At 50.7% G+C, this 16,705-nt stretch overlaps 4 protein-coding genes across 4 annotated transcripts; 1 reads left to right on the forward strand and 3 right to left on the reverse strand.

Moving 5' to 3' along the window:
• Positions 1–8: 8 nt before the first annotated feature.
• On the reverse strand, positions 9–991 carry SMAC4_08450 (uncharacterized protein). Its single transcript, XM_003347398.2, has 2 exons — positions 423–991; positions 9–294 (listed from the first exon to the last, which is right to left on the reverse strand). The coding sequence occupies exons 1-2, from the start codon at positions 732–734 to the stop codon at positions 103–105; spliced, it is 504 nt and encodes a 167-aa protein (XP_003347446.1). The 5' UTR covers positions 735–991; the 3' UTR covers positions 9–102.
• Positions 992–2,488: 1,497 nt separating this feature from the next.
• Positions 2,489–4,152, forward strand: SMAC4_08451 (uncharacterized protein). The gene has a single exon (XM_003347399.2). It carries the CDS (start codon positions 2,576–2,578, stop codon positions 4,064–4,066), a length of 1,491 nt encoding a protein of 496 aa, XP_003347447.1. The 5' UTR covers positions 2,489–2,575; the 3' UTR covers positions 4,067–4,152.
• Positions 4,153–4,350: 198 nt separating this feature from the next.
• On the reverse strand, positions 4,351–5,812 carry SMAC4_08452 (uncharacterized protein; the record flags this gene model as incomplete). Its single annotated transcript, XM_003347400.2, has 3 exons — positions 4,975–5,812; positions 4,720–4,878; positions 4,351–4,604 (listed from the first exon to the last, which is right to left on the reverse strand). The coding sequence occupies exons 1-3, from the start codon at positions 5,429–5,431 to the stop codon at positions 4,351–4,353; spliced, it is 870 nt and encodes a 289-aa protein (XP_003347448.1). The 5' UTR covers positions 5,432–5,812.
• Positions 5,813–7,056: 1,244 nt separating this feature from the next.
• SMAC4_08453 (uncharacterized protein) lies at positions 7,057–8,085 on the reverse strand (the record flags this gene model as incomplete). Its single annotated transcript, XM_003347401.1, has 2 exons — positions 7,057–7,654; positions 7,946–8,085. The coding sequence occupies 2 exons, from the start codon at positions 8,083–8,085 to the stop codon at positions 7,057–7,059; spliced, it is 738 nt and encodes a 245-aa protein (XP_003347449.1).
• Positions 8,086–16,705: the final 8,620 nt, after the last annotated feature.

Here is a 16,705-nt window from a genome sequence, read left to right on the forward strand (position 1 = left end):
TGCAATTCGGAATATGACCTGGCGTTAAAGATCAATAATGGTGTTCATGAACCCAATACCGAATTGCACCTTCCTTCAGGCACACACACTCCTGCGTGTTTCTTACTCTGAAGGAGCGCGGGGAGAAGGCGGCAGAAATTCGTGGTATAGAAGTTGGAAATTGACCTCAAGGACCTCAGCCGACAAGGATGCTCTGAACAACTTTTTGACATCCGTGAGCATGTCAAGCGGTTTGATTTCAGGTTCGGAGTCCCACTTGAACTCAACCCCCCAGTAGTGTATCAAATCTCTGTACTGTGAGTGAGCGAGTTGTTAGCTGTCATGTATGGGATCCAGACACAGAGGAAAAAGACAGGGTAGTTCAGTGATTGCATAGCTATTGCATGGGTCACTGAAGTATCGTTGGGAATTCATTTACTCACAATAATCCCGTATCCAAAGATGCTTGGCCCAGGCCTAATTTCGGTAAAGAAGGCTTGGATCCGTTGAAGTTGGATTTGAGGCGTTTCCTCATCGTCGGGCGAACGCTTTTGCAACAGATAAAACGCCTTTGACCACTCCCTATCGTCGGTTTTCTTCAGCTGCTCTTGAAGCTGGTAGGCTCTCTCGGGTTTCAAGCGCCCTTCATCAATCCTGCTGGCTTCCACTGAAATGGTTGCCGGGGGGTATTGCATGTAGTATTCCAGGAGCTTCCCGAAAGATATCGTCACAAGCTCTGTCTCAGAACCGTCCATGTTAGCTGCACCGTGAGGTAAACGTTCGTTAGTGCGGAATGAAAATGGAACTTTTGAAATGATTGGAATAAAGCGTGGAGTGATTCGCTGACTGGCTGACCAACTGACGGCCAAAGCTCAGCAGATGCCCTTCCCTTAAGTAAGCGTCCAGTTCATAGCTGTCATCGAAATTTTGCCTATCGTATTTGCCTATGGGTTTTCGGTCAGCCTCCCTTACGGTGATGTCGTAAAAAAGGAAGCCGGTTGGAGGCGGGAACTGGCAACACGGATCTGGAGAGCACTGTCACCAACTGAAGTTATGATCATGCCAACCACCCGAGCGGTGGTAAGAATAGCGCGAACACAGACGCTTCGATACCGCTCCTGGTGGTTGGTAAAGGCCGTTGTAATCAGACTATAGTAGCAATCACCATGTTAAAGAACAACAGCTTCCGTTAGGGTCTGTTCCATCCAGGAACTACTTAGAAGTTAGGTTCAAGTGTATACCACATGCTCTTGGATGTGTAGCAAAGTATACCAGAGGCGAATGTACTGACCATGATGCGTTCGGCTCTTTTTCCCGACCATTCACCACCCAATGACTTGGCAACCAACATCGAATTGCGATATGAAAGTTGGTTGTCGAATGCAGCGATAGGTGAAAAGTTGAATGAAGTCGCCCTTGAAGAGCGCGAAGCAAGTAAGAGACAACAAAGAGTGGAGAATCGGGAGGAGGTGAAGACCATCCACCCACAACAATTACATCCAGCCAATGTACATCCAACGAACGACCTCGACATCCCTTTTCACTTGTTCATGTGTAGATGACGCGGGACAAAAATTGGTCGCTCAACCTCAATTTTCTCCCCGAACCTGAAGCATGTTTTTTTGCCAGATTCGGATTTGAAACAAACTGGTTTGCACCCAACTAGCCGTGGCTTCAGCCCCGAGCCGTTATGCCGACCAACGAGCCGGCCGGAGGTCAAAGCAAACATCAACATTTGACCGGAAGCTAGCAGACGGTATAGAACGGCTTCGACGATCGCGTCATGGGCTGTTCTGAAGATGTGTTGTCAAAGGAGGGCTTTTCTTCGTGCATGAACAAGCAGCAAATATGTTAAAAAGCGCCAGATGAGCCCGAGGCTTTAGAATTGGGCCGAGGGAAGAGGCGATGAAGTATGTCAAACAGAAGGCAGATTATATGCTGAATCAAGGGTTCTGGGATTGCCAAAGTCAGTCGAAGAATAGCAAGTAACTCGGTTCAGATAATGTGAATGGTCTGGTTGTTTCAGGCGGTCCTGACGACATTTTGAGCGAGTGTCACTCTCAAGTTCGCTTTCTTTGAAGCGGCATGTTGGTGACGAGGTGTGTACGCTAAACATTCTAATAGGTTCTAGGGACGGCAAATTCTTGGTAGAATGTTCAAAAACGAGGCCGAATAGATTGGTTTGAGAAGTGTTCAAAGTGAAAGGGCAAGTGGCATAGGATGTGCGGATCGTTGGTTCGGATGGTGTTGATGGATGAGTCGAGGTTGGACCTTTGCAGAGGAATATTTTGTAGCAGTTTGAGTAGCTCCGCAATATCTTGTACAGCTGGCCCACTTTGCGGCTATCGCTTGGTGCGGAGAAGAAGTCCACTACAGTTTAGTCTTCTTGGCGCACCCCACCTCCCCGCGTCAGACATGGGGCCCAGATGGACGTCAACGTTCGATAAACGAATTTGGGTTTTGCCTCTGCCACCAATCACCTACCAACCGAAAATTCCCTTGTTCCCTTCGACTCTCGACACTCTCTCGACATCGCTTCGACCGCCAGCGACTCACCATACACCCAAATTACTCCGAGTCGTCCACGAAGCCCAGAATGTCGAAGTCCAAGAAGGCGGCGGCCAAGCGCAAGCAGAATGTCGAAGCGACCGAGTTGTCGGCCAAGCGAGTGAAGACGGCCACCGGTGCCCTGCCCTCCCCCCCAGCCGAATCCGGATCCGAAGTCGACCGATTCGAACCCAAGAGCATCGCGACACTAGTCTCAGAGGAGGAGTTGGAAGTCACGGTCGACACCCTCAAAACATTGGCCGAGAACCCTGCCATCATCAAGTCCAAGGCCTGCAAGGAACTGCGCTCCGTCGTCTACGACTTCAGACAGGCCTGCACCACGGGCATCAACTCCAGCTCCGAAGCCAACCTTACCGCCAAGGTCTCCGGCTTCCTGGCTGACGGAAAGTTTATCGATGCCCTCGTTACGCTGGCCGAGATGCGCATCCGCGGCGACGTCCCCAGGCTAGGCGCCTTGTGCCGCTGGGTCAGAGATCTCGACATCACCAGCGGCTTGTCGCAAACCGAAACCACAAACAAACAGAGTCGACTCGAGCTGCTCAGGATCATGGATGCCATCCTGAGAGCCACCGGACAGCCAATTGATGCTTCCGGCCTTGGGGATTCGTCATCAGCAACATGGACAGGACCCATTGCGCTTCAGAAAATGTGGGATATTCACGAGCCATCAGCAACACTATTTCCCATGCGGCGATCTGTTCTCGACGGCACATTATTCTCGGTATGCCCACCGAATATCAAGGATCTGTTCCAAGCCATCGAGACGACCCCCGGTCCTCAACGGAAACCGCCCAACCTCCATCCAGCTGTCCTTCACCTCAGCAACGAAGGTGCCGTTCCACTATCACCTACTCCCCCGACCATCACCAAGATCGAACACCCCGTCGTCCCCTCGCTGTCTATCTTGAAGGACGTCCTTTCCCCCGAGGAGTGCAAGTCCATCATCGCCGCCACCGAGTCCGTCGGCTACCTCCCCGACGCGCCCATCAAGGAAGACGGTTCCGAGTCCAGCATCCTCGCCCATAACGTCTACTGGATCGTCGACCAAGCCTTCCATGATGCTCTCTGGGAGCGCGTCCGCCCTTTCATCCCCACGCACGACGCAGGCAGGAAGGCACGGGGTATCAACCGTCGCTTTAGAGTCTACCGCTACGTTCCCGGAGCCGAATATCGTTGCCATTTCGACGGCGCTTGGCCTCCGTCGGGCATTCACCCTACGACGGGCAAATACATGTACGATGCGTCGCCGGCGGACAAGAAGCAGTCGAGTCTGTTCACTTTCCTCATGTACTTGAATGACGAGTTCGAGGGCGGCGAGACCACCTTCTTTACTCCGAGTGTACGTGACGGTGTCATGAATGCCCATCCGGTGAGGCCGGTTATGGGCTCGGTGGCGGTGTTCCCTCATGGTGAGAACCATGGCGCGTTGTTGCATGAGGGCACTGGTGTCAGGAAGGGTGCCAAGTACATTATCAGGACGGATGTGGAGTTTGATGTCGATGCTGGACGGGAGGACTGATGTATTTAACTTGATCTTGCTTTGGGCTGTTTATCTTGACAAGGTTTGAATATGCAGTCTACCACCACCACCAACTGAGTGCGTCTTCAACAACTCCAGATGCTGCGCTAGACACTATGACTTGGTCCATACACCGAAAAATACATGTAATTGACCCTTCGCTTTCTCGCTCCTTCTCGACCTCTAAGATTCTATTCACACCGCACGACAGTCATCATTTGGACGACGAGAGTTAGATATGTCGGCAAGAAGGAGAGCGGCAATAACCTTGGCAGCCAAAGCCCTTATGTCATCTTGGGTCCTGCAGTCGGTCTCCTGGAAATTCCCAAACTTTGAAAGCCATTCCACAAGGTCTGGAAGACCCTCACGCTCCGTACGACACTCAGTCTCTCCGCTGTCCGATTCCGTAGGAGTTGGCGCCCTTTATCATCACTAGAGGTATCCACTTCGTCGTCAAGCGTGACGCCCTTCTCCCCCAGGTCTTCGTCCATACTCAAATAGGCGCTGTCGCAATCTCTGCCATGTCGTATCTCCTTTGCTATTTCATCCTGTACACCATGTTTAATGCTGTTTTCCACATCATATACTCCGCCGTCTTTTTTGTCGTCTTTTTTTGCCGTCTTCCACATCCTCTTGCACATCTGCTGTCGAACCATCTCCCTCGCCATTCTCCCCAGGCTCCTCATGTCCAGCCCCATCTTGATCCCCTCCGTCATAGCACTCCTTCATCCTCGCGGTCTGCATATCGTACCATCGTTGCTCAACCATGTTCGAATGGTAGATATAATTGAAGACCCAAACCTTGACGCTGACTATCCATAACAAACACCAGCGAGGAAAAAGTCAGCATATCTCCCCAACTGATCCCCGCCCCATCCCAGCATGTTTGCACCTGAAAGAAAACTCACCTTTCCTAACCACCTCATAAACCTCCTCCGTCTTCTGTCTTAACTCCTCACATGACATATCCTCCGGCACCCCACTCACCAGTCCCAACGGATCCCTCGTCCAAGTCTGCGCCATCGCCGCCGCCAAATACCACAACGCCCAAGGCTCTTCGAACCCCGGTTCAGTTGCAAAAATCGGCCTACCACAAATATTTCTCAAAGTCTCCATGATGACGACCAGGTTGTTTATGCCCTTCATCGGCCAGTTGTCGAGATCGATCGGGTGCGAAAAGGCCGGGAAAGGACAGAGAAAACAGTCCCAGGGTGCGATTAGCGAGTTGGATTCGGGTGTGTTGAAATTGAAGCGCCGGATTAGATGGAAGGCCAGGTGGAGGTTGGCGAGCCGGAGGGCGAAGTTGTGGCGAGCGGTGGGGGAGGGGAGCAAGGAGGGGGGGAGGTGGTAGATGTGATTTTCCATTGTGGACTGGCCTCTGGCGATGTGGTGATTACGTAGGAGGAGATGATATGGTAGATTGTGGCGAAGGGAATGATATGCTGATGGCTGCGCTGAGATATTGAAAAAAAACGATGTTGTTAGGCTGAGTATGAGATGGATGGCGCGTGGAGAGGATGGAATGTTGGGATTTGCGAGTTGTTGAACCCAAACATCTTGAGGTTGGTGCAGATTACTGCTGAGCTCACAGTTCGTCGAGAACAACACCGCGAAGACCCGGGTCAATTTGAAAGGAAGGGGGAATCCTGCGATCTAGCTATCTCCATGGAACTGGCAAGAGCAAGGAAGGAACTACAAACATCAAGTGCTATCGCGGTTCTGAGATCCCGCGAGCATCGATTGCGCTTCGCTCTTTCCACTACTACAAGAAGAGGCGCGCCTCTGCCTTCCACCTACGAGCAGTACCTGCTATTGTACTTGTAACCCATGGACCTGTTTTCCAGCCAGTTGCACAAGACCGCAAATACAACCTCAACACAAATAGAAAAGGCGACGACGCACAAACATGATTACCGCCATACTCACTCCGCCATCAGCCTTTCATTCGATAGAAGCTTGCTCGAGGAGGAAGGTTCATATCAACATTTTGCTGTGATACTCTTCTGTTCATCTACATTACTTATCCCTTTCAATCCCAGTGTTCACGCACGAAAGGGCTTCTCATTGCTTCTTGCTACGCTGGAAAGACCGACGACAATACCCAAACGAAACCAAACGAAACCAACCCAACCCAAAGCAGCCCAAAAAAGGAGCGAAACGACGCAAAAAAAGTTGACCCGCACCAGACTCGAACCGGTAGCTTCTTCCCGATTTACTTGGTGACAGCTCACAAAGAGCTCTCGCATTACTCCCGGGTGCGACTTGCGTCAGCGGGCCATGGGGAAAATGGGCAAGGAGCTGGGTTATGCACCCCCTATGCTAGTGAAGGGTAGAGGGCTCGGGTATCCTTGAGTTTCATCATTCCCTCTACTGCAGGCAATTACTAGAGGGTGTCACTAAGCTTGGATGGTGCAGTTCACGTTATCTTGTCTTCCACTTCTCACGGATTCTCCGTCAAGCACAGTCCTCCAGATCGAGTTCTTCAACCTTCATCCACGGATTTTGGTACGATCCTTGGTGTTCATCGCAACTATTCATGTGCTGGGAGGGAGACAATTCAAAGTTCTCCAACGCATATTATAGATATGCCCTTCGATGATGCCTCGTCTCGATGGATGTTTACTCCTGAAAAGTCGACGAACATTATACACAACGCACACGCACACACTCTCTCACAAATTGACTTGATTTCATTTAACAACATTTTAGGTAGCTTTTGATATCAACACAACACTTAATCTCTAGACTAATCTAATGGCATGTCTATTGAGCTGCTGCTAATTACAAGTGGTTTAACTTTCTCTCTCTGTTCGTTTGTCAAGTCATTCCAATGTGCCAGCGTCAGCGTCGTGGAAGACCCAAGTCCACTGTTAGACACCTGGAACACCACAATAATAACTCCTTCGACGTCGCTGTGGATGAAAACTGCCAATGAAAGAAAAAAAATACAAATTAGTAAGTCAAGTGCAAGGTGATGTGTCTCTGCCCCTTCAAAACTTGACCGTGATTGTTCTGAATGGGTACATTTCGCCAACACGTTCCTCGTCAAAATAAAATCGGTACACCACAATGTCGAGTCTCTTCAGTGAGGGGGGGAAGGAGGGCTCAACCAAGGCAAGGGCTTCTGGAGCTGTGCTCGGTGAAGGAAGACTCTCCCGAGATGTCTCTTCGTCGATAAAATGGGAATCCGCCTGCGGCACAAGGAAGTGTAAGGGTAGCTTGAGGTATGCCAGCTTTTGGAGTTTTGGTAAACAAGACAACGTCTCGGTAGGTCCAAAGCGGGCGATATTTCTCTGGTCCTCCTCGCCGCTGTAGTTACAATCCCGAACACCACGGTAGCCATCGAACACCAACTCCTCTAGCGTGTCTTTGTGTCTCAAGAGAATGGAGTTCCAGTCCTGTTGAGGAGGAGGATCCCGCGCGTTATTGTCCCAACTGTCGCAGACAGTCTCATCAAATCCTTGCAGAAGGTGAAGCGAAGTCAGTTGTACGACACTATCCAGCCATTTGTAAACCGCATTGAGACTAGGCGAATAGGAAAAAGCGAGACCCTGAAGTGCGTATGGAGAGCCCAGGAGCGTAATATATCTTATGGTTGGAATACATGTCATCCAGCAATCAAATTCAAGCTTTTCAAAGTCGCGATTTCTGCCGCTACTCTTTTGTCTCCGGAAGCTGTGGTAGTTGAGACTGAGAGTTTTGAAACACGGACGGCCCCCTTCAAGAAAATGCCGGCTATATGCCATATCCTCGCCATACGCGAAGGGTGAATCGTAGTATTTCGACATAGAACGTAGGTGCAGGGCACTGATAAATGGAGATATGTGAACGACACTGCACAAGGCCGAATTCAAGACACCTCAGAAGCGACAGACGTACATCCTGCGGTTTTGGGCAAACATCAACTGGGGGTCGAGCACATGCTTGATAAGATTGATACGAAGCAGCATGGCGTTTGGAAGCTCCTCCGCAATGGGCGTGAACAGGATATCACCCAGGTGATCAACAAAATTTGCCATGGTGACCAACCCATTAGTTTCGTAATAATCGACCGGCACCGCCGAGGTGAAGAATTTTTCGCATTCAGAGGAAAAGATCGGTATCAGACATCGAATATAACGTCGGTTCTTCGGGTATAATAACAGACTCCTGAGCAGCTTCATGAGGCATTGAGCACTGCTTATCGGAATTACCGCAAATAATTCTCGCTGTGCTGGACGGGACCAGGCCTTGGAAACAAGTGACAAAGCTCGAAGACGCTTTTGTATGATTTGGCAGTCAGGGGGTCGCAATTGTGTGGTCCAAGGGGGAATCTGTCGTTGGAGAGTCGGTATGGCATGGTCCAAGTGAAAACCCAAGGGTCATCTTCTGGAAGGCTGCTATGGTGCAAAGCTGAGTGCAGCGCTGAGGCCATGTGCGCGCATATCTGGTCTTTTAGCTCCAGCGGAAGCTTTTCGATGGGTGAAGGCATTGCGTTGTGGGTCGCCATTGAAAGACTGGATGATCGAAGCAGGCGACCACCTGAGAACGAAGCAAGTCACCTGAGAAAGCATGGGCGTGTGTCAGATTAGAAAGACGGCACTGTTCTGGAAGATGACCTGTGTTAGTCTTACGTTTTCTCTTTGGCAGACGGCGTTCAAGGACGGAGTAGATGTGCAGGTGGATGTTGCCCGGCTGGGATTCGTTCGCCAGCGATGCTTCCGGTGTCCGATACGGTGGCGAGTGGCGGGGTTGTGTCAAGCTTGGGAAGTCCAAAATCGAATGTGATGATGGGAAGATGGTCAGTTGTGTTGTACGCGGTCATGGTGGGTAAGATGGTGATGGAGAGGAGAAGATGATGATGAGCAACTTCTTGCAAGACCACGCTCAAGTACGAAATGCAGGCGGACAAAGTCAGATACATGCGCGGGGCGCCCCTTCCTAAACAACGCTCTTGACGTCTGTCATCACCATCCAGCATTTTACTGCACACAAACAATTTCTGAATGGCCATGTGTATTGCACCTTCCCTTGGAAAGCAAGCATAAGGGAAAACAATCAGTACGGAAATCGAAGGAGTGTGCTTGGTACTAAGACGCCAGCTGCGATGGTTTAAGGTAGCCATCCTGAACAAATCGTCACCACAACAACCTCAAGAATGGGAGTCTGATGCCACAAAAACCTGTCCAACATCAGCAGGGTGAGCAGCCCAGGAAAGGTTGAGCGAAACAAACCAACAGGACCTGGAGGGAATAAACAAGCACACCCGGTTTGAAAGCGCAATCTACCGAAAAGTCATCTCAACAGCCACCAAGCGTTGGGTTTGCATGCTCCGGTCCTCTCACGTCTTTCGGCACCAAGCCGGACCCGAACCCGGACCAGGCACCCAGCCTTGCACGGGGCGTAACTTCCGAAATCCAACTTCATCCGTCACCCGTAAGCACCGCAAGCCGGGCGCACTAGCTCTACACCTGGGGACATTCTTGCCCATGCTGCCGCCCACCCAATGTAAAATCAACTACCGACCGCATCATTCCTTCCAACCATTGCCATCACAGACGTCATGTTTCCATATTCCCCATTTCAATCCCTCCTTCCATCACTTGATCCATGCCACACCATGCCATGTCCATCCAGACATAAGGTAGACACAAAAAGAACGATGGAAAATCACAGTGCGCCCCTCCTTCCACCGTTTTTATCCCACCTCCCTCCTTCAACTCTCAAAAGTACTCGTTACTTCCCTCTCTGCTCTTCATTCTTCTCTTTCCCTTCTGATCAAGGGTTGGTTCCTCCGTTTTCTCCCACGTCCACATCCACTTCGCTTTTCATCAAGAGATCAGGGGGTGGGGGAACCTAAACCATGAGCCCCAATCACCTTTTTGCCATCGTGACCCCATCATGAATGAGTGGGTGAATAAACCCAGTTTAAACTCCCAAATAGCCCAGGCGAGGGTACCGGATCCAGTCCGGCCCTTAAAAAGAACCAAACGTTCAGGGACTAGGTTGATAAGCGAGAGTAAGCGAGAAAATAGGCGAGGGTGTTTTAGGCGATGATGATCGCCCTTCATTTACGCATTTCTAGTAGCACTTGACTAAAAATGGAATAATGAAAGTGTGGGATAGCAAGCGGAAGATCCGGGTTCCAGTTCCAGTCCCAGTGAATGACCATACGAGTGGAAGGACCCAGGGCACTGGTAACGACGGGATCGATGGTTGGAGATGGGGGATTTACTTTTAGATCGGAAGGGGAAATGTTTGTCAATGAACCGGAGAAACTCCCGGGTTATTGGGCGGTGTACTAACGATGTGTTGGCGTGGGGGTTGTAAGGACATGGCAATTAGTGACGATGCTGGATTTAGGGGACCTGAGACAGGAGGTCTAGGGGATGAAGCGAGTTGTGAGGATGGAGGGTGGTAAGTAGAGGTAGGAAGTTTATCTGGTGGCTTTGAGTGAAAGACATCGAGAGCTTTGTCCATTGTACATGCTCTGCCATGTGTCTCGGGATTTGAACAGCTAGAACCACTTCCCCAGGCGTTGATTGACACTAAACAGAGCACTCAAGGCATTCCCAGTAACAACTCTTTGTTCCAGGCCTGACTGGAAGAAAACAGCTCTGTCAAAGCCAGGACAGCCATGACAACTCCTGAGCCCTACCTCACTAGGTCAGGCAGCCTGGTCCAGGTCCAGGTCCAGTTTCCAGTTCCAACTGCACATCTGCTTCAGTACCCGAAGGGGACCAGACCAGACCAGACGGACGCCAGCAGCAGTCAAGGACATCTTGAGGCAGATTAAGGAGGACCCGACAAAGCGGACAAAGCGGACAAACGAACGAGCTAATCGGCGAATCCGTGGATACCTTCCTCCGTTTTCCCCAGACATTCTAGACATTAGTCTGATTAGAAGCACCTATCTTGGTCAATGGTGAGGCTTCATCGTCAAGGGGGAACCTAGACAGATTAGGGGTTTCAAGACATGCGATGGATCTACGGTAACCAAGTGACCGAGGGGTCAAGGGGAACTAGGAGATCCAGGGGGATAGAACAGGACTGGAAAGAATGTACACCTCTTCTGGGATTTAACTTGCTAGCTTGGTACATTGATCTTACAGGAAACAAGGGCAAATTAGTGGCCGGACCAGAGATTTCTTGTGTGAAATTTAAAGTTCTCGCCACCACCGAAAAAGCACGTTAACAAGTTATATCTCAGAAGAGGTGTAAGAAAGATGAAAGAGATCGGTAATTGCCGCGTCACCGCCCTGATGTCTCTGATTCTTCAGGAACAGGAATAGTACAGTGAAATGGGAACTCGCCATGATGGAAGAAAGCCCACTTAGACTCCGTTTTGTGGTTCCCCATGATCTGTCACAGGGTCAAGTCACCTGAGACTCATCCAATGACTCCCATGCTCACACAATGTTCCGCTTTGCCAAAATAGCGAGGAATCGCCGAATCAAAGAAAATCATGAAACGACCGAAGGACCGACCGAGCGAGCGGATGATGAAAAGTGGACAGAGAAAACGGTGCCTGACTAGGTCTAGGTGGAAGATTCAGGGGCAGGGAATCTTTAGATGGAACAGCTGGGGAGTTAGTGCCCAGCTTGCTATGGATGGTATACTCACTAACTCCTTTACATACTAGAGAGGTAGAAAGACAGGGGAGAAATTCCGGGGAGGTGGAAACTGCTTTGATAGTGTTCTTGATCCCGTGGGTGGTTGAGCAAGGGGAAGCGAACGAAGCCTCGTGCTTTTTGTTCAAGCCTCCTAAAAGGGGGAAAACGCAGGAATTGGTTGATCCCATTGGCTACTCAGGTCATTGGGGGAATTGGTTTCGATCGTAGTGTGTGAATTGATCGACAATGATGTTCGATTAGTTCGATTATAGCGTAGTGTTTTAGACCTAGCAATCCAGGAACGAGGCGTGCAAAGCGTTGGGAGTTCAAGGGGAAATTTTTTAGCGAGAGGGCCCACGTGGTTTTAGTTGGTCGCTATATTCTATAGGTCGTTGTTAACGATTGGGATTGCGCGGGGACCTGAATTATACCGTTTATAGCAGCGTTAGTTCAATGAGGTGTTGTAGATCCGTATGTTAGCGAGGGTTTCTGCCAGGTGGTGAGCAGGGCCTGACCTGCCTGAGTTTCTCCGTCCAAGTCCGTTATCGTTGTCCGCCTGGCTACCCTGGGCCTGGCAACCGTGACCCCTGAAGGGGGTCAGTTCCATCCATTCGGTTCCGCCGGCGTTTTCTTCTTGACGGGGGCCTAGCCCATGACGTTGGGATTCGACGCCGACGACGAGGCCGACGAGGATGTCGATGTCAATGACGATGACGGTGATTGCGAGGCTGGATCTCGTTTGGCAGCCTCATGTGATTCATCAGTTTTCGATGGGTTAATTTGGTCGTTCCTTCCTTCCTTCTCAGTTTGTGGACGGTCTTGGTATCTCCGCCTTCCCTTTTCGGTTTTTGCTTTTTTTTGTGTCTCTTCTGGTTTCGAGTGTTGAGCGCAGGAGTGAGTGTTCACGCAGTCGATCGGACCGGACCCCCTGAAACCTTACCCCCTGAATTGAAGGAAATGTTCTGGAAACAAGCAACGACAGCGGCGAAAAGAACTTACATATCAAAACACCCCACCAAATCATGACAACAACTGATTCACATCAAAACATCATCTAACCATCCATATTAACAAGCAACAAAAACGTGGAATAGAATGCAAAAATCGTGAATCCGGTGCGAGCCGGTAGTGTGATAACAGGTGCTGTATCGAATGGGTGCAGTGGATCCCCCCCTCTTGTCATTTTGGGACCTTTCCTTTGGGACATTAGGCCCACACCTTGCACCGTATCAACATCAGGGCAAAAAGAAAGTAAAATGGGAAATTAAACCGACCAAAAAGACGTCAGTCGTCAGTTGTCGCAGTTTGTTAAATGAGCCAAAATCCCGCACAACTCCGTTCTCTTCTCTTTTTCTTGCAGCTGCCAAGGGGAGAAAGTCCGTTTTCTGCATCCCACTCCCAGGCTTCTCAGCTCAAAACGAGGATTAAATGGCAGGAATAGCAGGGGGACGTCTGAGCATATTGCAGTTCATCGTTTTCAGGGTCCTTTCTCCTGCCGTCTCCGGGCTTTGCAGCGAATGGTTTCGTCCAAAAGACCAAAACGGCGAACGAACAGGTCAGACGGGTCAGACGGGCAAGTCCATGGGATGAGTTCCGCGCCGCCGGCGCGGTCGCGGTGGAGCTTCTGGTCTCATCAATGAATGCCCGGAGTTTCGAGATTCAGGGCGAGACGTAACGGAAAGGAATGATGAATCAGGGGGGTGAGTGGGTGAGAGTGGGACCTTCTAGAAGCCTTCCTTCGCTCACTTCCGCTTTATGTACGTACCACTTTCGCCCAGAATAGATAGTAATCGGTGGATGACTGAATGGAGTCCCCGTCTCCGTCTCCGTCCCAGCCGTATGTCACCTCACCTCATGTCGTAAGGCTCACTGCAGTGAGTGCAGCCTCAATTCTTGTGGCTTGTCACCGCGGATGTGAGTGCTGTTGGGAATGTCAGAGTGGTAACCGACTGAATGATAACAACCCATCGCTTTCACTGTCGATCAACAGTAGTGTACGTGTAGATCACGATTCATGGATAGAACCACAAAAGAAGCATTCTTCTCTCGCATCAAACACCGTCGAAAATCAAAAATCGTCAGGGTCTCGACAACGATTGAGAATGGCAAGGATAATCTGTTTTAGCGAAGCCCGCGAAGCCTGCAAAGCAAGGCCCTGACAGCTGCAGCAGTTGTTAACTTGTTCTTGACATGGGAACCGAAAGGCTGGTAACTGGCTCTGATTGGGTGAGCAATCCCATGACTGCTTTCTTGGGTAAATGAACAGGGACCGGAAGTGGTCCGCGGGGGGGAGGGTGTCACCGCGGAATTTGGAAAAGACACTTCACACCACAGCGAAAGTGCCGGACGGATGGTCCCCGGCGGGCTCCATGTCCGTTTTGCTGCCCCCGCCGGTATTTTTGGCGATGGGGGGTGGGTTATTTCCCAAGTTGCCATGCAATCGAGGATTTGCAACCAACCCCAGCGCTATTTCGTCGATCTGCCCTAGTGTAGTGTAGTGTACCTAGTCAATGATATCGATATGTGTCTAGACAAGCGAGCGAGGATGGAAGCTTTCCCACTTGATACCGACTGTATGTCTGAGATCCTACGCTACTTACTGCGTCCATATACCAGGTTTTTGGTAGGCGAGCCAGGCGAACAGGCGAGTCAGGCCTGTCTGTCTCTTTGCCTTGCCTTGTCTAGCAGTTCATGCTAAAGAGTGATTCGAGCCAGGGCTGTGAACCTGGCTAACTGGACCTGGTCTCACGTGGTTGATAGGGAAAAGAGAGAGAGAGAGACAACATAAGACCGTTCTAAAGAAATCTCTCTCTCTCTCTCTCAAAACGGAAGATCCCCACCATATCACTTCCCTTGCCAAGTGCGATCGGAGTTGGTTGGGGGAAGAACTATACTAAGGAAGAAGCTGGGGAAACATATACCTTGCTACGTCTCGGTGTCAAAAAGGGTAGGATTGGCATTTGGGATGGATGTTTCCATGCGGGCTGACAAGGTTCTGTGTCTTTCTTAAATAAGCCTCGCTCGCTCGCTCTGTGTAGCGTAGTCCGGGGAAGAGGGCGGGATGCCTTGAGGTTGGATCGGGGATCCGGGTAAGGGCCGGGTGAGCAGCCGGATGGCAACCGGGAACTTGCCTGGAATTACGAAGACGGAGTGATTCTCGTGATGCGACATGGAATCATATGGTGGATGTCATCCACCACACCAGACAGCATCAGACTTTTGCCATGATACCACAGTGATGAGACGGAGCTTGGGAAAAGCTGTGTATGGAGTAGAGTGGGAGAAAGAGACCGAGACGGAAGGACCCCCACCCCGTAAGACGGGCCCTCGACGGGATCTACCGCCGGGAATCATCTCTTGTTGCTCTGGAGCACGACGCAAGTCAAAGGAGGCGTGCCCCTGGCTAATGAGCATGGCAAGACAAAATAAGAAAGAAGAGCTGCGAATGGAGAAAGATGATTGGATGATGTTTGCAGCTCCGCAGTTTAGCGGTGTACAACAATACCTGAAATACCTGGCTCTACTCACCTACACAACCACTGGAAGTCACAGCCAGAATGATGTCCAAAACGGAGTAACGATGATGATGACACCGCATAGAGGGCCCAAGTGTAGCTCAAAGTTTAGGTGCTGTAACGGTGTATCCGCCTTCCACAGCAAGCTTTGTGTAGCCTGTGCTGCTGCTTTGTGCTTCCACTACCTCTTCGTTTTTAACCTGAGAGGATCAGTGATGACTGTAACGTTATCGACGAGGTTGAGGCTGTGCACGACTCTCGATATTCCTGAACTCCCGACATCCGATTGGTGTTGTCTCGGACGCGGGTAATCGATTTGGATGGATGTCAAGCGGCAGTGGCTAGCAACGATCCGGGAGAATCCCAACGAAGGGGGACGGCATGATTGTTATTACTCCTTTTTGTCGTGTGGTGGTGGTGTTACGTCCAGTCGGTCGGTACCTGACATCCTGACATCCTGACAGACGGGGACGGGGTCATCCATCATCCATCCTGTCCACGTGTGTCATCATCCCACCCTACATCCGTGCTGCGTCGGCTTGTAGTAGTAGTAATCGCAGGCAGCTTCGTGAGGTGTTTCGTCGTGATTACCAATGGAGGCCGTTTTGGCGAAATGAGACATGATGGAGGCCGATGACGACGATGATGGAAGTGACTCGAACTCGCGGCAGAAGTGGTAAGCGAGAGTCAGGGTAGCCAATGCGAGGCTTGCGTGCTGCCTGCTATATCGTGCCTTGCATGGACTTCTCTCTGATCTACCTATGAGCGGAATGGTCTGAGACAATTGAAGCGATCCGACGACAAGGCCAGTAACAGCTGGTGTTGGTGGTGGTGGTGTGCGCGCGGAAGGGGACCCGGCGTGTGGTGACTTCATCGTTTTGGTGTGGTTGTGTAAAGTTGTAGAGTCGCAGAGGTAATTACAGCGGGGGAATTTGAAGCTCCATTTTTCTGGATGGGAATTTGGGGGGAAATGGGACGAACCATGTTTCCGACGAATGAGAAGGATGTAAAATGCGACGTGACCGGGGTTTGGGGAAATGGGATTCAAAATTGAAAGTGGAGCCCTCCCAGCTTCCCCAACTTGGTCCCAGTTCCATCTCTCCTCCAGTCTCGAGCGAGTCCCTCTCAAGCCTCATAACACGGCAACACACGCCCAGCAAAAAAGCCACTGCATCACGCCACACCTAGAATCTCCCGTCCGCCTTTGAATTGGATAAGACCCAGTGAGAGATGATGTGAAACATTTCGTGATAGACGATGCAGTGATGGTGCCTCCCGGGAAAATCATCTCTCAGCTCCCCGGCCCATCAGGCCTGTCACCTGTAGGCCCGTCAGGCCCGCGTCAAAAAAAGAACTGCCTGGATGGAAGTGACCCAAAGATATGGTTCAGCGATGCGAGGATTACACAACGTCGGCGACGTCGGGTGCAATCACTGCCAATGAACCCTTCCTTTCGACTTTTCTCAGATCCCCTTTTATCATTTTTATTCTCCGTACGTACGTACGCGAGGCTTGTGCATGAGATGGCTTGG

Source organism: Sordaria macrospora, chromosome 5 (assembly GCF_033870435.1).
Source record: "Sordaria macrospora chromosome 5, complete sequence".
NCBI classification, from domain to species: Eukaryota; Fungi; Ascomycota; class Sordariomycetes; order Sordariales; family Sordariaceae; genus Sordaria; species Sordaria macrospora.

Excerpts from the sequence above, each read along its gene's own strand:
- SMAC4_08451 (XM_003347399.2), top strand. The coding sequence starts at position 2,576 with ATGTCGAAGTCCAAGAAGGCGGCGGCCAAGCGCAAGCAGAATGTCGAA.
- SMAC4_08450 (XM_003347398.2), bottom strand. The coding sequence starts at position 734 with ATGGACGGTTCTGAGACAGAGCTTGTGACGATATCTTTCGGGAAGCTC. Across the intron at positions 295-422 it reads TCTTTGGATACGGGATTATT|TACAGAGATTTGATACACTA; the intron begins GTGAGTAAATGA and ends GCTCACTCACAG.